The sequence below is a fragment of the Oryctolagus cuniculus genome, chromosome 5 (genome assembly GCF_051225735.1).
Source record: "Oryctolagus cuniculus isolate XC-2025 breed Fujian yellow rabbit chromosome 5, ASM5122573v1, whole genome shotgun sequence".
NCBI lineage: Eukaryota > Metazoa > Chordata > Mammalia > Lagomorpha > Leporidae > Oryctolagus > Oryctolagus cuniculus.
The window spans coordinates 112,750,595-112,774,814 of record NC_142871.1 but is presented as its reverse complement, the minus strand read 5'-3'; the positions used below and the strand labels follow the sequence as shown (position 1 = coordinate 112,774,814).

The window sequence follows — 24,220 nt, the reverse complement described above, 5'->3', positions numbered from 1 at the left end:
AATTAAAAATCATGATAGTGTTCTTTCTGGCCTTGCACATAACTTTGTCCTACAAGCTAATAAGAACACAAACACACAGGAACCAAATGACACTAAAGAGTGCAGTTTTCAATATCTAGTCCCATGGAAATTAAAAGTGAATCTATGTGACCATATTTTTATAATGAAAGAAACAAAAGCATACTGTAGAACAGACAACCAAATTCAGAAATAATATTTAACGTGGGGAAGGAGGAAAATTATGCAAAACTTGAAGACAAAAATCTTTGTTTATACTTGTTATATTATGACAATTACAATAATGAGAATTGCTAATGCAAAGGCAGCTTTAGTTCCCAATAGGAAAGATGTGCCCCCATATACTCACAGATGTTGTTGCTGTTGCTAATGACATGCCTCATATGCATCCACCTTGACAAGTACCTTTAGATACTCCGTAAAGAAAGTTGTTAAATATAGATGTTTTTCAAAATGTACTAGGGATTCAGCTTCAATTTATAGACAAAATATTAGAAAAGTAATTTACTCTTTTAATGAATGAATTGGTCTCAACTGGAAGGGGTACATTTTACACTTACTACAGAACAACATGAACAGGGTTACTTATAATTTAACTTCTTTCTATTAATATCATAATGCTAGTTTCATAACATCAGTCAAGTTACCATAATTAGAAATAATTTAAACAGGAGTAGAGAAATTATCTTGTATAGATTTGTTTTCAGTGAGAAATGATGGTGAATTTCAAGAACTTAATTTATATTATAGACCATGCCTCTTATTTCACTTCCACTAAATGTCTTGATCACCTCATAATTCTGATGTGAACTTCAGTTGCTTCCGTAGATAACCTAAATATGATTTTGAATAAAAATTCACATAGAAGCAAATTTCATCACAACCCACTATGCTCAATGTTCTATTTTCTTTACTTTGGAATCAGGGCCAAGTCTCAGTGACCCTGAAGCATGTTCCCTATTTATATTAGATTTTTTTGTTTTTCAAAAAGATTATTTCTAAGAAGATCTTCTTCAGTTCTTCATCAAATCTCCTTTAAAACCTACCAATTGCTAAGAAATGTTGAGCCTTTTTTTCCTCTTTGATAATGTCATTAAGTTTAAATAAATGAAAATTCCTTCAGAAAACAATGTTATTAGAGCCTTACTATTTTAGAGTCATTGTAATGATTGCAAATGCTAGAAAAATCACTAGAAGTGATTTAGTCCAATTGATGATTTGCTTTTTTGAATATTTAAAACTTATTTTCATAAAAATATTTCCTTTTCTCTAAGTGTTCCACCAATGTCACCCTTTAGTTTCAGTGATAAATATTTAGTATATTTTGCTGTGAACACAGACTTATAAATTGCATCATATCTAATATCCTTTACAGATACACTAATAACATTTTTCTAATAGGATATTACTTCTAAAATTAACTTACATCTCTAATTTTTGTTTATTATGGAAAATTCTGCTCTCAGAACAAGGTTTCTATGTGAGTCTCGAAGACTCCGTTTCAGAAGAACTACTCTTCTGAGTCTATAAACTGTTGCATATCTCTTTTATGCATTCCATTAATGATCCATAAGTGATGATTTTTTGTTTATTGTAAATTGTTGTCATTGTATTTACTTCCCTAAGTATATTGTTTTGATTTTCATTGCTGTCTTTGACATTTCAAAGGGTGACAACAACAATTTGCATATATTTAAGCCATTTGACATATCTTTTGTTTCGTCAATTGCTAGTGTTCTTTCCCACAAGATAAACTGAACAGAGTGGTGTGCATATGCATATATGTGTGTGTATAATCTGTTGTATACAATAATGAAGGAAAAAATTTTATTTTACATTTGAGTACCACATATATAACTTAAATGGTCTGCATACTATTTAAAATGGAATAAATCTCAAAAAGTAAAAATGTAAAAAAAATAGATATTGTTTCATAGATAAGAGGGGAAAACAATTAATAAGATGGCCACAGATATTCTAGTTCTCCTTTCTAAGCACAAAGGAAGCTGGTTATAAAGTCTTGCAATCAGCTATGTTAGTGATTTAGTCGCAGCGAAGTGTTAACTGAACAGACTAAAGTAGTTTAGAACAAGGCAGTTAAATTTTTAGAAACTGAAAAAGTAACATCCCATAGAAATTTATTATGTTAGGTTCTCTCATTACTTAAACAGAATTACACTAAGGATAATCACCACCAGAATTTCACCAACAGTCTAATTTAAGATAGCTCATGCCCCACACTTTATAATTGTTAGTATTCATTCTACCATTTTGTGTGTTCTGAGGCTAGAAGCAGAAATTATATCAGGAAAACAGGGCATGATCACTTCAAGATTTAATAAAACAGTCTTTGATGACAATGTATTTTTATAGCTAACTCCTTATTCTTCCTATTTCTGAATATAATTTTTAAACGCAGAATCAAAGTAGTAGATGTCCTTCAAATGAGAATGCTAGTCTTTTTACAAATGTACTATATCATCCCAAAATCTTTAAAACACTCTTTTATATAAATATCTACTACAAGTTGATGTCTTACTGATATATTGATTGTAATGATTTTAATTCCTTAAAGATGTAAATTCACTTTAAACACATACAACTAAAGCATCCCCATGGTATCCCAGGAGACTTGGTAATAGCAGTGACTCATGACTGCACTTCACAGCAGCACACAGCTCAGCTGTGAGAAAGCTGAAATGTTCTGCCAACGCTTGTTCCCAACATGTCATAATTTAAAGAGAACCACTGTAACATAATAGAGTCTAACATGAAAACTTAAAAGTACTATTCTATTTGAATCATTAAAACAAACAAAAGTCCCAGGCCTTCTCTCATCTTCATCGTAATTTAATGATCAAATAATTACTAGACTATCAGCTATCAGCAGTGTAACTGTATCCTGAAATCTTTTCTGCCCTAAACCATACCATAGTTCCTGATGAAACCTAGGTTCTTTTTATTTAGCTGTTCATTGTTAATTGTTACCTCCTCCTCTTCCAGCCTCTTCAGGGAATCACCGGCAAATTTAATATATTGTGTCATGAGAGTGACCAGAGCAGTGTATCGAGTCCTCAGATCCATAAACTGCAATTCAGAAAAAAAGAAAAACACCATCTCCATTTGTCCTAAATAAATTGAAGACTTCAGGACAGTAAAGTATACCACTCCTTTATGATAAATGGTAACTCAGTAGCAATGAGCTTATTATTATACGTTGTGAAAAACATATTAAATGACAATTATTTCCTAAATTTAATCCTGAAGTACATTTATTTACCTTTTTAGTTAATAAATGATCTTGAATAAAGATCTGTAGAAGGATTTTTAAGATCCTTAATAACAAGTATTGTTATAGACTTTGTGTATGGGATTATGAAAAGAGTCTTGAGGTAATAGTGGTGATGGCTGCATACCACTGTGATGTCCTGAAATGTCATAAAGTGTAAATTTGATACCATATGTATTTCACCATTGTAAAAGTAAAGCGCTTGGCAAAATGATATTTCTCTTTTGTACTCCTTCCCCCCTCTCTTCCACTTTTATTACCTCCTGAATAATGAGATCTGCTGAGCTCTGCATTCTTCGGCGTTTCACTGGAGATTTTTGTTGTGAATCAACCATGGCCCGGTAGGTCATTGTTTGTAATTCATAGTCCTGTATAAAAGAGCCAGTAAGATAAAATTAATTAAAGCGAAGCACTAGATCTTCACCCTATAGTTATCTGTCAGGGAAAACTGGAACCTAGTTACTTTGAGTTAACTTTAAATAAAGAAAATACTGCAAAATGACATTTTTAGGAATCTATATAATCCTGCAGATGCTTCCAATGAGATGATAAAATCAGAAATATGTGAGGAGGTCAGGAACGTTCCCAGGTTCCTCTGGAAGCTCATAAAAATACTTATTAAAGTATTCTAGTATTCTATCTTCAGCTTCCCTTTCCTTCAGCTAGACCATGGAACTGTGGATCTGGAAAGCTAAAGCTGAGAAGAGGTCAGGGATAACATGCAAAGAATCAGAAATGTCTCCTAAGTTAGATAGCCAGAAATTCTCCTACGGACAACTTCAGCAGTGTTAGAGAAAAAAAGGGTAAGAGAAAAGCAAAAAGCCAATGTCAAAGCTTTGAATTTATTCTGGTGGTGGTGGTGGCAGCGGTGGTGGTAGTGTATGCGTGTGTGTGTGTGCATGCATAAACTCACATACATGTGACAGCAAGAAAGAAAATGAATGAACTGGGGGTCTGTCATGTGACTGAAATTTCCGAAGAATTATTAGGTAATTGTCCAGAAGTTCAAGTGAGGATTCTTTTTACTTTTTTAACATGTGGTAACCTGTATAGTCATCTCATCCATAAAAAGTGCACTGTAGAATCACATCCTTGAATATTAAACTTGACTACAGTGATTTAAACCTCTTACCTTCACTATAGCTGAGTACTGCTCTGCATATTTTTGACACTCATCCATTTTGCTCTGCTTCATTTCTATTTCAGACACCAGCATCTGTAAATGCACATAATTTAGAAGGAACAGGACAATGAAATCTGTGCTGTTCTACTTATTAAGAACTCAGGACCTAAGGGATGTTCGCTTAACTTAATAGTATAGCTCCTGGGGCTGGCACTGTGGTGTAGCAGGTAAAGCCGCTACCTGCAGTGTCAGCATCCCATATGGGCACCGGTTAGCATCCCATATGGGCACTATTTCGAATCCCAGCTGTTCCACTTCTGATCCAGCTCTCTGCTATAGCCTGGGAAAGCAGAACAAGATGCCCCAAGTCCTTGGGTCTCTGAACCTGCTTGGGAGACCCAGAGGAAGCTCCTGGCTCCTGGCTTCAGATCAGCACAGCATAGGCTGTTGCAGCCAATTAGGGAGTGAACCAGCGGTTGGAAGACCTACCTCTCTCTCACTCTCTCTCTCCCTCTCTCTTTCTCTCTCTCTCTCTGCTTCTCCTCTTTGTAACTCTTTCAAATAAATAAATAAATCTAAAAAATGTATAGCTTCTAATCCCTTGACATTTAATATGTTACTTTAATTTTGAGTAAATTACAAATCTCCAGACTAGGCCATGCATGTGACCCATCCTCACAGCCCTTCCAAAGCAGAAATTACACTAAATCATGGGAATTAGCAAAGGCAGACTTGAGGCCATTGGGTACCAATGACACTATTCATTTTTATTTATTTAGGAACCCACAATACTACTGTGGTCAGCAAGGTATCACAATGGTTTACCTATGATTAAATCACAAGTAGGAATTTGAAATTATTCTATTTATGTTACTTTCCTAATACCTTTGCTGTCAATAATGATTTCTAAGAAATAAAAATAAGCAATTATGTAGGTCTGGGCTACAGGATTTTAGTACTTATGATAAACTCCACACTTTTCTCTAGAAAGTTGCTAACTTTTTCCTTTAACATAAGAAAGGGGAGGATCATAACTGACCAAACAGAGGCAACTGTAGTACAAAGAATTTTCTTCACATACCTTCTGTTGATTCAGCTGTGTGGCTAGGTTTTTACTATTCTCTGGCTGATTTTCCTGAATCTTTCTCTGAGTGGTTTCAACATGCTGGATCCAATCATCTAGCGGGTGATAGGTATCTCTGTAATACTTCAGTGATTTCCCAATGCCTTCTAAGTCCCGTAACCTAAGAGAAAAGTAATAGGATAATGAGTTTAAGATTGTATTAGGAAGGTGGAAGGAGCAGAGAAGGGAGAGACAAAGTAAGTGCACTTCAATGCACTATGTACAACTACAGGAGTCTGTGCAAAGAATTCAATGCATACCTCCATGGGCACTCCATATAGTTCTGGGTTGAATATAAAAAATATAAAAATTTTGCTCCTGGAGTTGTGTCATTTAAGGCCACCAGTTACTCTACGGACATACCCAAGAGACTAAAGCTAAAAAGTACGAAAGTCAAACACAGCCATAACAATAATCAATCAGGATATCCTGACTAGCCAAGGTGTCCATCAAAGGGCTGTTCCCTCTTGAAATAATGAGAAGGTAATCCGATGAACATTTTACACGGTCTCAGGGAATATTTCCCAGGAGCTGTGATTAAATACCTGTGTCTTTTTTTTTTTTTTTTTTTTTTGGACAGGCAGAGTGGACAGTGAGAGAAAGACAGAGAGAAAGGTCTTCCTTTGCCGTTGGTTCACCTTCCAATGGCCGCCGAGGCCGGCGCGCTGCGGCAGGCGCACCATGCTGATCCGATAGCTTGAGCCAGGTACTTATCCTGATCTCCCATGGGGTACAGGGCCCAAGCAGTTGGGCCATCCTCCACTGCACTCCCGGGTCATAGCAGAAAGCTGGCCTGGAAGAGGGGCAACCGGGACAGAATCTGGTGCCCCAACCCGGACTAGAACCTGGGATTAGCCTAGTGAGCCACAGCACCGGTGTGTCTCTGATTTTAAAACCAACCCAGTAAGCCTATCTGTCAAGTATTTTACAGAGATGAAATAATGTACATTTGAACATAATTTTACTCCTCACTTGTCATAGCAATTCACTGGCATCAACATAAGTAGGACATGAAAACTAACCCATTTTTTTAAAGATGAGTCCTAAAACCATCTCATTTCTATTGATATGTTTGGTTTAGTCATGGTGCTGACTGATTTGATTTTCTCGTACCTTCAGTTACAATGAATATAAAGTCTTCAATCTCTTACCCTAGAATAGATTACTACATAAAGTCCTATAAAAGTCATAACTTGTGCTGTTAATAAGTCATGGCAACTTGAATATTACTAGTTGATAATAATTAAAAAACTGTTGTTTTTCCTTGTAGAAAATTCACATAGATTATCTACGCAAATGCCAGAATACATTGACAATTTTAATAACACAGAGTTGAAAACCAGTTAAAGTCTAATGTCTTGTGAAAGTTGTAAGAACAAACTATCATGAGATAAAGCTCTTATCATTAACGAAATTAACTGTAGAAATTAAAAAAAAAAAGTTTATTCAGTTTAGATTTTACCTGGAAAAGGCAGACAGGTATTCAGTCTGTGCTAAAGCTGAGCTGAAAGTACCAACCTGTTATCAATCTGTACATGAACATTTTGCCACCTTTCAACCAACTGATCAGCTTTTTCTTTGTGCCAGTCAAAATCCAGGTCACGTTCCTTATATGTTTTAAACATCTCATCACTGATGGCCTTAGCTTTCTGTAATTCATCCTCCAGTGCATGGAATACCTCTCTCTTTTCATCTACTTCAGATCTCCATTGCTAAAAGACATCCGTTTGTAAAAGTTAAAAAATATGTCAACAGTCACTGGGTAAGCACATTGTTAATAATTTATTCATAAATTACTGATATAAAAATCAGGCAAAGAAAAGAGTATCTTTCATATACAAAATATTCTTAGGTTTAACCTTATGATACTATACTGTTAATATTTGGCTGTATTTTGATCTTTTATAAAGTGACAATTGAATAAAATGCATCCTATTGAAATCTGCATATTAATTAAATATAGTACATAGGTAAGTTTGCCATCTCTGTAAGTAAAAATAAGTCTTTGTTCAGTGTTGATTTTTAAATGCCCACTAATCCCACTGATGAGTAATGAATATATGCATTAAAATCAGTTACAACTTTTCACAATTGCTTTGCTGTAGTTTTACTAAGTGTTTTACACTTAGAAATAAGATACAGTTGATACAACTATCAGTCTTTTTTCATTTCTTAGATGAACTTCTCTATTTACCTCTTTTTTTCTTAAAATGATTACCTTTTCCAGCATGAGTCTATTATAAATAATTTTTAGTTTCAACTCTTTTGCTGCCAACGTGAACTGACTCTAAAGAGTTACTGTCATAAACATTCAAACTTCAAATAAGAACAACTCTCCTTACACTGAAATGACTGAACATAATTACTTATAGGAATCTATGCAATTATAGAATATGAAATGGGATGAATACTCTCAATCTAAAAGATTCGATACTTGATGTTGGAAGATCCAAATTAATTATTAGAGAAATAATTGTAGAGTATGACCTTGAAAAACAGCCAAGAGTGAGACTCATACCTTTAAAGTACTTATTAGGTTTTCAATATTATTCTTGTCAGCTATAACTGCTTCTTCTTCACATAGTTTAGTTTCATATAGTTTTACAAGGGCTTCAGCAGCTTGAGTGTTTTTTAACACCAAATTAACAGTTTTCAACCTTAAAAGGAGGATTGAACAATAGTTACCTCTTGTTAAATGTTTATTTTTGCATGTTGCAGTTCTAAAAGCATGGCAGGACACAAGACACAGCATGTTCTTCCTCTTGGAATACTGACAGATTTACTACAAGATCAACATTCAACTGACTCTACCCTTAAGAGGCACCATGTGCCCCAACCCAGGCCCTTGCCCCCCGAGTGGTAGACAGCAAGAGTCCAACCTAACATATTTTCTTCCTAACCTTAGTTAGCCCAAGTAGGAGAGGGAGATCCTGTAGGCTACAAAAGCTGTGCTACTGAAACTATTGCAAAATACGGGGAGATTATGCACCAATCTCTGAGGCACAACCCGTTTCAACTTGGAGAAGTGTGCTAAATCTATAGAAATATTTAGTAGATTCCCTAACACAAAATAAAATTGAGTATTATATCCCTAAAGGTGAACTTGCAAATGAGCACAAAAAAATGATAGCTATACAAATTATATGTTAAGATAATGGTTACATACTTATCTATATAAGTGGAAGACATAGAATAGACTTGATTCATGTTCTGAACGACCACACTAAGCTCAGATCGCAAGGCAGGCACAGATGGAGAGGCTGCTGCTTGACTGAAGAATTCTTCACATTTACTGCTGATTGTTCCCAAGTCATCTTTAAGTCGTTCCAGCTCTTTCTTTAGTTTCTGTAAATCACAGAACAGATACAGACAATAGACGATCACCCAGATGGAACATTTTCTTAAAACAGTTTTTATACATTTTACATTATGATCATAGGTTTAAAAGCTAAATATCCTTATGAGATATTATTCCTAAAGACCCACTCCTTAGGCACAAACATCTAACTTAGTGCTTTTGCATAAAGCAAGTGTATAGTAACGCTTGCTCTGAGATGCCCTTATACCCCTCTTCCCAATAGGGTGTTTATCTGAGTCAGAGAGAAGTGAATCACAGATCCTAGTTTACGATCAGCAATAAATACATCATCAGACCTCACAACGTGATGAGTGTTTTAAGGTGTGCACATAAAACATCACAAGAGTTGATAGGGTCACCAAGAAAGTACTTTGCCCTAATTTTTCCCCAGCACATTTAGAACTCTCACCTCCTGTTCTGTGATTCTGAACACACTCTCATGCAGATCATCTCTCTCCAGGGGAGTTCGGATCTGTCTAATTAACCGATCTTCACAGTTCTCTAACCGAAGTCTAATGTTTCGAACTTCAGATATGTAGAGATTATAAACTGATTCCTCTTGCTCCTCTGCGGAAATAAATACGATGTTCAGAAATAACCTTGTTGTCTTCTGTGTTTTGGATGCTCGTTTGTGTCTTAAAGGACTGTTTTACTATTCCTGGGACACAGCTGATCAAACTGATGGTTCCTATTGTCATCACAAACCTAACTGAAGTACATAAATCTTAAAATATAGATCTTAGGGGAGGGTTGCGGGTTGGAGGGACGTTATGGGGGAAGCCATTGTAATCAATATTCTGTACTTTGGAAATTTATATTCATTAAATAAAAGTTTAAAAAATATATATAGATCTTAAAATTTAGAGAGTTAACAATACTTCCCTAATGCCATCTTAAGTACCAATTTCAGATTTATGATGTCTAAAGAAAGTAATATATTGTTTACAAAAATGTGAATTACATTAATTAATTACATTAACTGCAAATTATGAAAAAAAAAATCCTTTAAAGTGAAAAGAATGGGGGCCAGCATTGTGGTACAAAGGGTTATTAAGCTGCCGCCTACAGTGCCAACATCCCATATCGGTACTGATTCAAGTCTCAGCTGCTCCACTTCTGTTCTAGTTGCTTGCAGGTGTGCCTGGGAAAGCAGTGGAGGATGGCCAGGTGCTTGGGGCCCCACACCCACACAGGAGACTGGGAAGAAGCTCCTGGTTCCTGGCTTCAGTCTGGACCAGCCTTAGCCGTCATAGCCATTTGGGGAGTAAACCAGAAGATGGAAGACCTCTGTCTCTTTGTCTCTCTCCCTCTTTCTCTCTCTCTCTCTAACTCTGCCTTTCAAATAAATAAAATAAATCTTTTTAAAAAAGTGGAAAGAATGCATTAATGTTTAAGACTTTTAAACTACACCATTACTAATAAAATTGTTTCTAAGTAATATCCAAAAGAGTTCAGAATAAAACTTACATTTCATTTAACAAATGTTAACTAGACAAAATTTTTTACCTTAACTCCTATCTATGATCCAGTTTTGTACCTAATAACTATATCTCTTCTGAAACAGAAGAACCAACCACTGTATTGAATATTACATCTTGCAAAACAGTGAAAATACTAAATAGCAGATGCAAAAGAATTCATTGTTTGTCATACAGTTTAACTGGTACCATTTTCTGAATTCATCATTTAGAAATACATGAACTATCCCTTGCATCTTCCTATCCCAAACATGCTACTAATGTTCCAGTAACAGTGTCTACAAACATAGGCTGAGTGGCAACGTACACCCAAGTCTGACATTCCTACTGAGAGCAGAAAATGACCTGGACTAAATATCCATGGGGAAAAGACAAAGAAAGTCCCATGCTTTACCTCTTTCTGCAGACTTAAGAAGTTCTTGATAATACTGCTTACACACATTAACCTCCTTTTCTATTTGTGTTATATCTGAGCCTGAAAATATTTGGGACTCCTGGCTATCTTCCAGAAAATCTTCAAAGCGAGACTGTAGATTACTCAGAACTTGCTGGTGTTCACCAGGTAACATTGTCTTTATCTAAAAAAGACCAAAGATCCAAGTAATTAAGTGTTTATAGTCCTAATAGCTAAATTTGAATGGACTGATCTCAACTTGGTCTCAGGGCATGTGTCAGTTTATGTTAATAGTCATAAGCTGAAGAAGCAGATAAAATTAAATTTTTGCATTAACAATTTTATATTTTAAAAGAAATGGAAAACCAAACTGATAAAATACAATAAATGAAATCAAACTATACCCATCCCTACATGTCCAAACACAATAGCCTGTCTCCCTATCTCCCAGTAAGCACTGAATGAATCTGTTTCTCTAGATTTCTCCAGTTCTCGGCGAGTGCTTTATATATAGCAAGCATATAATAAAAACTCATAGAATGAATAAATAAATCAGCATGGATATGTTGGGCTCCATCCTGTTCTAGAGGAAATACAAACTCCATCCTACTCATAACAAGATCTCTCCCATTTTTTCACATATTGGGTTGTTTTATACTTACGGAAGCCACATTGCTAGCTCGAACTCTATCAATTTCATTGACGAGATAATGCCAGGATACTACACTCTTCATGTTTATGTGAGACTCATGCCACAGAGTCAGGACATTCTGATACTGCTGCTCAATTCTGAAATATAGGAAAGAAATCGCAGATCAAGGCCTTTTATTACCTCTGAAAACATGCTACAGATTTTCTCTGTGAAAGCTGCACAAGGTTACTAATTCTAGAGCCTTCTGATCCTGTGGGGCCTTCACAAACTACCGATTGTTTCTTTAACCTAACGACAGCCCCAAGAATGTCTGTACGTTTTTAGCTAATGCTTACAAACCTGTTTGCAAAGTCTACTGCTTCTTTATTTGGTGGAGGAACGGTGAAGCACACAGATGGGACCATGGCCTCATTCCCAGTAGGACTAATGACCTTCCATTTAGCACGATGAGAGTTGTTCGCCAAAACACATTCATCGTCTTTGTAAATGGTTATCTGGTTTTAAATGAAGAACAGAGTAACTAAATGAGGTCACTGCTCACTCTTTTCCATGTTCATGTTAGGAATTTTATCTTTTGTTTTATGTGATGGAAAAAATGTTATCCACAGTAAGCACTACGAGATTTCGTTTTTCAGAAATAGGGATAAGAAGTACCTCAATCTGTCTGTAGTCACAGATAGCTTTGATCGGGATGGAAGTTTTGAGTGGACAGTCAGGATTCCTTGGCTTCAGCTGAATTATTGTTTTTGCTCTCCCCATCAGGCTTGCTATTGTGCTTTTGTACTGCAGAAGTTCTTCTTTCTCTTCCTAAGTAATAAACATGATGGATCTTAAGAAGTAAAACACTAGTACTCCACACTCCCTCAGGGATTCACACAAATGAAACTTCATCAGAAAAATCTCCGCCTGAGCACTTGACCTAAGCTTTCAATCTACTCCCACCTCCTCTTCCTTAGTTTTGTTTGGTTGGTTGTTTCACTTAGCATTTACAATCCCCAACATACTACATGCATTTTGCTTATTTAACATTTTCATTGCCTAGCTCTATCTCTACTATGTATCACCACAAGGATAGAAATTCATATCTGTTTTGTGCACTGCTATATCCCTAGAATGTGAAACTGTGTCCGAGATACAGGAAATGCTTAACAAGTATTTATAGAATGAATGAACACACACACACACACACACACACACCTGCTGCTAAAGCATTTCAAAATATGAAGCAATTTAAAATATCAGTGCTATCACATAAAAACTCTTCTATTTCCTACCAAAAAGTCTAAAAACAAATATTTAAATCTGAACTGAATTCAAGAGTCCAATAAAGTTAAATAATTCAAGTCCAACAAGTCAAGTTCTTAAATGAGATATCAAGAGTCCAAAGAGTACAATGTTCTGCACATACAAAAATATTATAAAACACCAAACTATTGCCATTAAATGTCACCAATGAAATGAAAGGGTATTTGTGTCAGTACCATTGATTCCTGAACAAGGTCTTCCAGTTTGTGGATGCTGCTTGACCGATCACAGCTGTACTTCCGCTGAATGGCATCTTTTAGATTCCTTAAGTAATCAGTAGCTTCTTTGGCATCATTGAAAAACTAAGGAAAGATGAAACCACACCGTGAAAGGATGTTAAATGCCAGTAAAGCACAGAGTTGTCAAGTTTGGGCTTCAGGGTCATGCGTGCTCGTCTTGTTAAGAAAAGGATGAAAACACAAGACAACTTAGCAACTAAAGCTGCAACTTCATAACTTCTAATAGCTGCATCCTTCCCTGAACCAATCAACAACCCTTGAACTTGGATGATTATGAATAAACAATGTGTCCAAAGTTAATGTGTATATTATATTTTAGCTCTGTATTATTTTAATGAAAGGTCTGTCTTCGCTTAGGGCTCAAACAATTTTTAAGTCGGGATGAAATTCCAAGAATACTTTAAAATTTCTGAGGACTAAAACTAAGACATCGTTCAGCTGACTCTCTTTAATGAAAACATTTCCTTATAAAAATGCATTTAGAGACTAAAGGTCTTCTTATATACTAAGGAGTTTTTAAAGGATTTCTTCCTTAATAGAAGGTTTCAATCTATCCTAGAAGCCCATGAAACTATCCTTATCTGTTTGCTTATTTCCCCTGTACAATGCATACCCATTTGTGTATATTGTCAATAAATTGCAGAGAGGGTATCTGCCAAAGTCAGCCAAAGTCACAGTATCATCTATTGAAGCTGTGATTCTATTCACAAACCTCGAAATATGCGGTGTTCTCCTTGATATGTTGCTCCACACACTGGCAGAGCTGTAAGATCCAGCTCCACTGGGTCTGCATTGCCGCCTTGTAGGCCTTAAAGACAAAACACAGACATTGTAACTGGCCGCAGAGAAACAAAGCCCATATGCACCACTCTGGTGCTCTGAAATGACAAACAACCATCAAAACAGATGATGACACTGTTGTCACAGAATAACACTTTTATCTGAGAGTTGTCACATACACAAAGTCAGTCTTACAGTGTAAATATAATTTTTAAAAATCAATCCAGTTGATTTCTTTCAAATTTCAAACTTCTTGAAATGTCTTCTTGAGAGACAAGGGAAAAGTTAATCCTGATTATTTCCACATGAAAAATGTTGAACACTGGATGTACAATTTAAATGCTAAATGTATACAATTTAAACAATAAAACATTTTCCTGTTTTGAAAACCAACCCCTAACTCTTTTGCCACCAACCCTTAAACCTGCTATTTGGAACCCTCAGATATGCTTTCTTTCAGGATAGCTTTACCTTCCTTTTTCTGAATTTCATGTCTCCAAATCATAAAATATACCTGCTAGCAGGGAAATGCATAGTTCTCTGTTTTCTCTTGGTTTTTGTTGGGGGAAAGTTTGGGGACGGTGGCCAAGGGAATGCACATACACGTTTCAGTGTAGTTTTGAAATTAAAGCAATTAGAAAATATAATTATATAAATTTTATTTATATTATATTAATTATAATTTTATAAATTATATATAAATTATATAAATACTTGGATTTATAAGATGTATTTTATAAAATGTATTTCTTTACTCATACTTTTTATTCTGCTTCATTACAGAAACATGTTAACACCCTTTTACATTTTAGGTATAATTCAATGACTTCCTAGAGAGGGCGCTCTAGGTGTTTTAAAAACTAGTGCAAGCTTGTTTTTCCTCCTTTTGGAGGCAGGCTTCCTGAGTGGACTGTATCACGCAGCACTGGAAACCTGGCAACATACTCTGATCATATTATCAGCTCCCTCAAATTAAGCTATTTCAGGTAACTTGCTATAAAAGACATATCACTTAGCATCATTAGATTACTAGGTTCTTTTTCCATATAAAGAATGAAGTGGTGTTGATAATAAACCAAGCATCATCCATGTACCCATATACGATGTTGGACAGGTCATAGGAATAATAAATATAACTAAGGCTTCATTTTCCTACTTAAGAAACTTATGGTAGATTATCCTTTATACAAAAAAGTAATCAGATTTACATTCACATTTTTCATCCCCATCAAAATTCTTTATAATCATATTTCCTACATCTCTCCTTTATCTATACTGGGGACTACTCTATTTTTAGTTTATTACACAAAAGTGTACCCAGCCATTCCATCATTATTCTAATTTCCTTTCCACAGTGGTATGCCTACTCTCCCATGTCTTTCACAGTTACACATGACATGGCATGTGGATGCAAAACCATATTTTATATGAAAGAAGGTCAAACACAACATCCCAAAACTTCCCCAGGAGGCCTAGAATTTCACTAATCTTTAATGTCATAACAATTTCAGTGAACAAAGACCAGCTGATTCCTTCCCTCAGTCTGGAGTGCATTATCTTTTCTATAGGACATCATTTCTTTCCTCTGGCAAGAGCCACATCTGTCTGCCCATTTTGGATGCTCCCTGCTCCCTTATACAATCTACCTCCATGTTCACAAAGTCAATTATCTGTCTAGCATGGATCAGGCCTAAAAATTAAGATAACTTCCACTGCCAAAACTGGATGGGAAATCCATAAAAACTATTAAATTGGGTCATAATAGCTAGTATTTATTGAAAACATACTACATACCAAGAACTGTACTAAGTAGTAAAAGTAAATTATTTCTTCTCCATATCACCATAACTCCACTGATTAGAAGCAACTTCCCCCAATTTTAATGGAGAAAGGAGGCTAAGCAAGATGACATCACTGTGCATTACATAGAAAGGAAGAACTGAAATGTCAAAGCTTCTAAAGAGAATATCCCTCATATTAACAGCAATACATCTCTTGGGCCACAGGGGGCAATGAGCTACCTTTATTCTAAGTGATGAGTGGCATACTTAGAGGAAGTGAATTAAAGGCAAAAATCAGGATGAATTATTAGCAGCATTATTTTTAAGCCAGGCTTGTAACAAAAGTTAGGTGATTTGCATTTTTTCAATTTATCAACAATGAAGGAACCTGAAAGGTAATAACCACATATCAACATTCAACCAAGACCGTTAACTTTCTGACTTACCTCGATAGTTAACCGGGCTGGGTGATTTTCTAGAAGTAGCTGCTCTGCTATTTCCTGAACTGATTTAATATTTTCTTCCTTTTGTTCAAGTTCTCTCATTAGTTCCTGTTTTAAGAAAGAATTAAGAAGTATGTCAGATAAAGATCTAAGCCTGAAATACAACTTCAGTAGGCAGGTGCAAAGGTTGTACTCACCACATGATAATCTTTCTTCCGAGCTATCTGGGTATTTCTCTCGCTCCAGTCGTAAGCAACTTCTTCCTCTTCTTTTTCATTCAACCAAATAAGTTCATTAGTTGCACGAGTTACAAAATTATGGAGTGTATCAAGGTGCCGTTCCTGGTTTCTAGATGTATTCTTTATGAGGAAAATCGTAAGAATCATGTCTTTGTCAAACAGAGATAAGGGAAACCAAAGGTTTAAAGAAAACACACACTTACCAAGAGTTTTGCATACTGACTCTCTAATCTGTGCAACTTTTCTGCATACGTTAGTTTGAGAGGAGCTGTCATCTGAATCTGTAATATGGGATAAAAAGACATGAAATTTAGGAATCTTGAGGAATTTTGACTCACTCTGTAACTGAGTTACAGGATCTATATGTAAAGGGCCAAATAAAAGCCAAGTACAATGAAACAAACACCAATGTTTAATTCACATACCTCACTGACTTTAGCTTCTTTAAGGCTAGATTCAAATTCTTCAATAGCTCGGTGAACATTTTTATGATTTTCTAAATGGCTTTCAACACTTGGCAAATCTGAGCCCCATTCCGTGTGGTCTAGCTGCACCTGTAAAGAGCAAACTGCTAGGTTCAAAAAAGAAACTGACAGCAACAAGGATTGGAACACTCAGGTAAAGGAAACCTTTCTTTACCTGCATCTCATCAACCCAATTCAAGAGATCCTGAACAAATTTCATGTTGATTTCCTCTTCTGTTAAATTCTGATCCAGCAAAGAGGACTTAAGAAGGGGTTTTCGGATCTGCATCAGTTTCAGATTCTGCAATGAAGTTGGCTCTACCCCAGAACTGAAATTTGGAACCAATCCTGATGGAAAACCAGGTGTATAAGCTGGAGTGACAGACGGAGTTAGGCGGGACGTCATCCCTGAGGAGAGTCCAGAAGTCACACTGGAAGAGGTCAGGGAAGGTGTTAAACTCTGGGTCAGCCCTGAGTTCAGACAGGGGTTCAAAGTCTGTGCAAACCCTGAGTTTAAACTTTGAGTGATTCCTGATATCATGAGCTTCGTCTGTTCCGTCGTCAGCAATGCACGTCCTTTGCTGTACACTGAGGAACATTCACTCCTTAAGGCCATAATTTCATCGCGCAGTTTTGCAACCCTGAAAACAAAACATCAAAGGGATAAGGTAAAAGGTATTTGTCACAAAGAGGGGCCCTATTAACTAGGGCCTTTGGTTAATAATAATGTAACAATGTTGACTTATTACAATGTTCATGAGAGAGGGAAAGGGAGGTACAAGGCATTTATGAGAACTCTCCATACTTCCCACTCAATTTTTCTGTAAATCTAAAATGCTCAGTAATATAAAGCCAGACAAGTATCACATGATCCTACTCATGTAAAACCTAAAAAGTTGATCTCAAAGAAGTTGAAAGCAGAGTAGCAGTGTCCAGAGAGTGGGGAGATTAGGAGGTGAAAGGGTGGGGAAAAGTTGATCCAGGGGTACTAAGTTATAGTTAGAAATAAGTTCTGGTTGTTCTATTGCATAGTTGGTAACTGTAGATAACAATAATGTACTATATATTTCAGAAAAGCTACAAGAAAAAATTTTGAACGCTATTCCCTAAAGAAATGATAAATGTTTAAGGTTACAGATAATGTTTACCCTGATTTGGTTATTATACACTGTATACCTGCACAGAAACATCACATGGTACCCCATAAGCATGTACAATTTTAATGCATCAGTTTTAAAAAAGCTTTTTAAAATGAAGACTTAAAAAAATCCTTGTTATCACATTGGTGAAATTTTGTGTCTTGATTCTTTGTCACTGAAATTTGTACTATGAACTTTTTGTATTATTATTATACTATAATGTAAGCAGATTCCTATTGTTTGACAGCCAGGACAGTTCCAAACTTCTGTAATTATAAAATATTTCTGGCATGAACATAAAGCTTTCTCCTGTTTCTATTAATATATTATTTATATTTAAATTTACTATAGATTTCTTAAAAAGGGAATTTATTTGGTCAAAGCATCATTTACAAATTTTACTTAAAAATAAATATATATCCTTACTGTGTTGTACTATGTGAATTAATGGTAAAACTGGTATTCAAATAGTATTTTATACTTTCTGTGTCTGTGTGGGTGCAAACTGTTGAAATCTTTACTTAGTATATATAAGTTGATCTTCTATATATAAAGATAATTGAAAATGAATCTTAATGAAGAATGGGATGGGAGAGGGAGTAGGAGATGGGATGCTTTGCGGAAGGTAGGGTGGTTATGGGGGGAAAAACTGCTATAATCCAAAAGTTGTACTTTTGAAATTTATATTTATTAAATAAAAGTTTAAAAAATATGTATGTATATTTTGTATATGATACATATAATGTATAAAAATGTGAATGAAGTACCCTGACGGGTAAGAGGAACTAAAAGATAACATGCAGCTTCTAGGAACTTTTTAAAGTTTCCTCACATGTGTAAACATAGAGACAGAAAGAGATTACAGTCTGAAAGGTTCCATCCCTAACCACAAACACACTTCTCTGGAGAACAGATTTTGACACACATATTTTTCTCAATATATTTATTCCATTTTTTTATAATAGGATACACAGAAAGCTGAAAAATTATATTAAAAATAATATTTCTTTTATAGCTGCTTTTTCAAATGTCACAAATGAATATTTTAAGTGTATGTATATTAAATGCATATATTAGTTACTGTTGCAGGATTTTTATATAGATATAAATATCATGAAATGTTTCCTACTACTTATCTTTGGAAAGCACACACCTACTTAATGCATGAAAATATGCCATAATTAATGTAATATAATGTAATACATATTTTCAACTGAAAAGAGCTAAGAAATATACTCTGTAAAATAAAATTAAGTATCCATGAAATAGTTATACAAAAGGACAGGGTCAGAATAACTAGCACTCTTACCTCTGTACCAGTTGATCTGCCTGGTAGTATTTTCCATCGATAAGAATTTGTACATCAATTACATGCTGGCGCAGAAGGTTCTCACATTCAAGTATATACCCAGCAATTTCTGCTTCATTCTGAAACTGCACTCCAGATTCTAATCTTTTAGAATCCTGTATTTTAAAAAGAACTATTAATGCTGTGAAACAAGTTTCAAAACTAGCCTTAAATATAAAACCCCACACAGAGGTACAGAAGCCTATTTGGGCTTTCTTTGTTTCCCTTTTGGTTAAAAAATATGTTTTCCCTTTGCTCATTGTCCCTCAAGATATCAACCACTGGGGCTAGTGCTATGGTGTAGCAGGCTAATCCTCTGCTTGTGGCACCGGCATCCCCTGGCTGCTCCTCTTCTGACCCAGCTCTCTGCTTATGACTTGAGAAAGCAGTAGAAGATGGCCTAAGTGCCTGGGCCCCTGCACCCGTGTGGAAGACCAGGAAGAAGCTCCTGGCTTTGGATCCACTCAGCTCCAGCAGTTGCGGCCATTTAGGGAATAGATGGAAGACCTTTCTCTCTGTCTCTCCCTCTCTGTCTACTCCTCTATCTCTCAAATAAATAAAAATCAAATCTTCAAAAAAAAAAAAAAAAGTGAGAAAGCAATCACCAATCTTAATCTTTAACGGACTTTAAGTTTCAGTAGAAGACATATATAAAGAATCAGCCAAGTGTTATGTACAACATTTAGTTCATGCCAGCCCACACTGACCCCTCCACCACAATCCCAGTGGCTCCCAAGATTAACTTACAGACTGAAGAGCATTCCGGGCGAGGATCAGCTTGTCTTCACAGATGACACTGTCCCTCTGCACCCGGTTGGCAATCTGCTGCAACATTTCCAACCTGAAAGAAGGGATGAAATAAAACAAAACACAGTCCTCCCCTTTGCAACTGAAGAGATCACTTTCCCTGAAAAATGCTGCCCACCAAAAAGTAACGCACAAGCCCACACCAACGATTCAATACCTGTGTCCATCAAAGGATTCATTGCCAAAGCTAATGCAGGAGTTGATCAGGGTAGGACCACAATGAATGGAGAGGAGATTTTCATTTGAATCAAGACTTGTCCGAGTGCTGGTAGTGTTGCTAAACACAGAATCGCTGCTACGGTAACTGTAACTGCTGCTGTGCATTTTTATGCCTGAAAGGATGTTCTTTCTTTGACCATTAGAAGTAGACTATAAAGTAGAAGGTCTGGAAAAAGCTCTACTTCTAACGGTGAAAGTGGCAGCTGAATGTTACAGCTTTAATGGCTCCTTAAATATGCTTCAACATGAATATGCAACACACAGCAAATAATATGCTGATAACTATTCAAAAGAATCTTGCCTAAAGCCATTCATTTGCTAGCTGAGGTTTGCCTTTTGTAGCTCGCCTTAAAATCTTACAAGTACGGACAAAGCAGGCTGATTGGGGCGTCACTGGAAAAGATACGCCACATAGTTTCACTAAGAGTCATGCAGTCGCAACCACCTTAAAAACAACCGAGATGGCGCACAGAAGAGCAGGTATGGGCAGCCAGAGTTATTCTGGCAATACAAATCATCAGCTTAAAAAACACAAATATTCAATCACAAGCTGACTTCTACAAAGGACCAGGTCTGTAGTGAAGAACACAAGGCAAAAGGCTGTGACTTATCAACTACCCATACACAAACAAATTTGATGAGAAATAAAGTGCACTTCTATGCAGCCACCCTGTCATTTTTTATCAGGTTTAATTGACTGGAAAAATATCCACTTTCCTTTTTTTATACGATGTGGTCTCAGTAACAGTACTTCTGACCTACTAAAGTTACTTTATATTTTTAAAAGTCAAAGCACTAAGCATATTTAATACATATTTAATATAATCTTTGCAAATTCAATTTGTCTGTGCTTGTTTTTCCTTTCTATAGGTTATTACATGATACAAGAACACTGGCTCTTTCCCATTTGTCTTTTACACACTCCCATTCCACATAGCTATTATTTGCAATACACAGTCAATGCCAAAAAACTTGTTGTGTCAAGAAAAATGAAGGCATTTATCCAACCAAGCTCCTAAATATTTTCCTACCTCCAACACTACAAAGGCAAACTGTTCTTCTCCATTCTAAGGACAGATATCTTTCCTTTTCCAAAGCAAGAAAAGGGACATTTAAGAGTACCGTGTCCAAGACGGTGAATAAACAGAACAGCTCAAAATAATCATAGCAGCACTTAACATTTATTAGACCATCATTATGTGCCAATAAATTCATCATTTTACATACAGTACCTCATCTCATATTCATAACCACCAAATGGGTTAGGTATTGTTACATCCTGCTTACAAATGGGGAAACTGGCACTTAACAAATTAAAGAACTTGTCTAAGACCACACAGTTTGTAAGCTAACCTCCCAATAATCTAACCCAGATCAACCAGCTCCAGCATCCTAAACAATTAACTACTACTGCTTTCTTTTATTAATATATTGAAATGGCTTGAATATGTCCACCAAGTGCATGTGCTGGACTCTTAATCCCTAATGCAAAAATGTTGAGAGAGGGACATTTAAGAGAAGTTTTGTTCATGAGGACTCTACCCTCAGGAATGGGCTGATGTCCTTATTGTAGGATAAAAGCAAGGTTAGCCTCTCCTGATCTCTCTTATCCTTCTGCCTCTACCATAGCTAATGCAGCACGAAGGTCCTCACTGGCTGCAGGCACCATGATATTGAACTTCCCAGCCCCCAGACGGTGAGAAGTGAGAATATTTTCTGTATGAAGTACCCATGCTGCAGTATTCTGTTACAGCAACACAAAACACACTGAGACACATATGAAGAGTCTTCTGAAAGTCTATGGAAAATGTGTATTAGGAAAAAACTGCACGTGGATTTGGAAATTGTTACGCCAAATTAAACTTCTTCATATTCAATTTCCCATGAACTTTTTGAAGTTCCCCCATATATTAAAATTCAGCTAATATTCTGATAACTCTGATGGCTAAAAATCTCTGTATTCTTTGTCTGGAGTCCTTTCCTGTTATTTCATGTGTTTAGCTATATATCTCATTTTCATCATTCAGAATTTCTTCCTCCATAAAAAAGCTCCATTTAAACCTGTTTTGAATCTAGTGATTTGGGTATGGAGATAAGCTTAAGCAAGGGTAATCAGTAATTTAATAATGGACAGATAAGTTAGACCAACTCTTCCATCTTCAACACATTATTTCATATTCCACCAATGTTGAAGTCAATATGGGTTGCACCAAGAACATGATAATACTGAGCGCTCCTACTGCATACCAGCCACTGTGTTAAGCACTGGCAACACAATGGACAGGTAAAAACAACAGCTTGTCTTCACATTCTTAGGGTTCCTATCTATGGAAGAGACAGCTCTTAATCAAACAAATAAATTTTAAAAATTACAACCAAGAGAAGTTCTATGAAGGAATAATTTGAGGGTTAAAAGCAAGATATCTGAATTAGCCTGGAAACCAGTGAAAGTTTCTTGAGGAAGTAACACTGGAGTTGAGATCCAAGAATGAAAAACAGTAAAGAGAGATAGGAAGGATGAAAATAAGACATCCCGACCAAAGGAACAGACTGTGCAAAGAAAGGCCCTGTGAATGGAGGAGGGCAGGCCCTCAACAGGGAGCTCCTGAGAGACAGCCAGTGCGGCCGCTCTGCCGCGCTGAGAGCAACGAGGCTGCAGAAGCGCCTGCCTTCCTGTGCGGTCCTTAAGCTGCGAGGCCCTGATCCCACAGACCTCAAGGCTGATGAGGGTCACAGATCACAGCACCCACCTAGCTCCAGTTGCGTGGTGAGATAAAGACTACAATGGAGACACATTCTACCTGAAGACTGATTGCCCTTCCTGGGTAACTGGGTGCAGTCAGGGAGACAGCCTGATAAAGAGCCCACGATGACTTCATAAGATGCATACATTTGAAGAGTAGCAGAAAGGGAACTAGAACTGACATTTACTGAGTGTTTGGCCCTTTAAACAGAGGTCAGCTACACATAGGTTGTCACTGCCCTATGGGAAGACAGTCATAGACAAAAATGGTACAAGAAACTGAATTCGTTAATTATTGACTTACAAGCTTTCCGGGCCTAGTCGGTGACTTAATGGCCAGTTTAAGAAATTCTTGCAGGATAATTATTATTGGGATTAAAACCAGGTAAAACTTCACACACCAACCCAGCCACTAAGATCCTTTATATATTTCACGGATTTATTCCTTACAACCTCTTGAAAGAGTCTCTACACAAGAAAATGGGGGATGAGAAAGAGGAAGTGACTTATCCAGGGCCATGCAGCCATGCAAACAGAAAAGGTAAAGTTGAGTCCTAGGCCTGCCTGGCTCTAAAACCTACACGTTCCTTCCACAAGAACAAGGAGTCCCCCGCCCCACCTGACACTGACGACACAGAACACCTCCAGCCTACCTTTCCACTTCCGGGCGCAGCGCCTTCTCCCGCTCCAGCATGGCAATGATGAGTTTCCCCCACTCTTTCTCAATGTCGTTTGGATGATAACCTTGCAGCAGCTTGATTCGTCCAAATTCTATCCAAATCTTGAGAACACAGGAGTGATTAGGTGAAGCCAAGGTGTAAAACAATGTAACAAAGATTATGCTTGGCAAGCCACAGGACTTTCTCACCTACCTCTAATAATTTATAGAGCCGTTTAATTTTTGATTTCTCTGCTTCCTTGGGTGGAATTTCTGTCTCTTTAAACTGTAAATACTGATTATAAAGTGCCTAAAATGAAAAGGAAAATTAATTAAGTATCAAACTTCAATGACTTGTTTTCATTCTCTCATTACATCACCGTCTCAAATGTCTTTTACTTTGTCAGAATGGATTTGGTGGGATTCCTTTATAAAACTGCCACTTAAGGACAAGAACAACTCCCAGCCAATTGGTGACCTGGATTGCACAGGATTTGATGATAGGGTAATTTAATTATTGATGTTGGCCATGATACAACATGTATCCAGGAATCTGAATAAACATAGCGGTATTTACCATGGCTTCACTAACAATTTTCATCATCCTAACAAAAAACACA

At 36.4% G+C, this 24,220-nt stretch overlaps 1 protein-coding gene across 50 annotated transcripts in view; it reads right to left on the bottom strand.

The window, feature by feature from the left end:
- DST (dystonin) overlaps window positions 1–24,220 on the bottom strand; it is a 483,923-nt gene that overhangs the window by 162,785 nt on the left and 296,918 nt on the right. For 48 of the 50 annotated variants that reach the window (XR_007923259.3, XR_011388661.2, XR_016233970.1 and 45 more), the window contains 23 exons: window positions 23,815–23,910; window positions 23,596–23,723; window positions 19,921–20,014; window positions 19,135–19,289; window positions 16,862–17,327; window positions 16,648–16,776; window positions 16,426–16,503; window positions 16,181–16,342; window positions 15,987–16,091; window positions 13,692–13,787; window positions 12,917–13,042; window positions 12,090–12,242; window positions 11,775–11,929; window positions 11,446–11,572; window positions 10,784–10,967; window positions 9,321–9,478; window positions 8,720–8,898; window positions 8,072–8,210; window positions 7,072–7,265; window positions 5,512–5,674; window positions 4,440–4,523; window positions 3,568–3,675; window positions 3,007–3,105 (listed from right to left, as the gene is read on the bottom strand). Coding sequence is in view for 44 of the 50 variants with exons in the window: in XM_051855540.3 (XP_051711500.2) it covers window positions 3,007–3,105; window positions 3,568–3,675; window positions 4,440–4,523; window positions 5,512–5,674; window positions 7,072–7,265; window positions 8,072–8,210; window positions 8,720–8,898; window positions 9,321–9,478; window positions 10,784–10,967; window positions 11,446–11,572; window positions 11,775–11,929; window positions 12,090–12,242; window positions 12,917–13,042; window positions 13,692–13,787; window positions 15,987–16,091; window positions 16,181–16,342; window positions 16,426–16,503; window positions 16,648–16,776; window positions 16,862–17,327; window positions 19,135–19,289; window positions 19,921–20,014; window positions 23,596–23,723; window positions 23,815–23,910 (3,378 nt within the window). In the remaining 6 variants the exon portion in view is untranslated. Of the gene's footprint in view, window positions 1–3,006; window positions 3,106–3,567; window positions 3,676–4,439; window positions 4,524–5,511; window positions 5,675–7,071; window positions 7,266–8,071; window positions 8,211–8,719; window positions 8,899–9,320; window positions 9,479–10,783; window positions 10,968–11,445; window positions 11,573–11,774; window positions 11,930–12,089; window positions 12,243–12,916; window positions 13,043–13,691; window positions 13,788–15,986; window positions 16,092–16,180; window positions 16,343–16,425; window positions 16,504–16,647; window positions 16,777–16,861; window positions 17,328–19,134; window positions 19,290–19,920; window positions 20,015–20,137; window positions 22,124–23,595; window positions 23,724–23,814; window positions 23,911–24,220 lie in introns of those variants that run through there. The other 2 variants (XM_051855562.3, XM_051855571.3) reach the window with 1 other exon arrangement.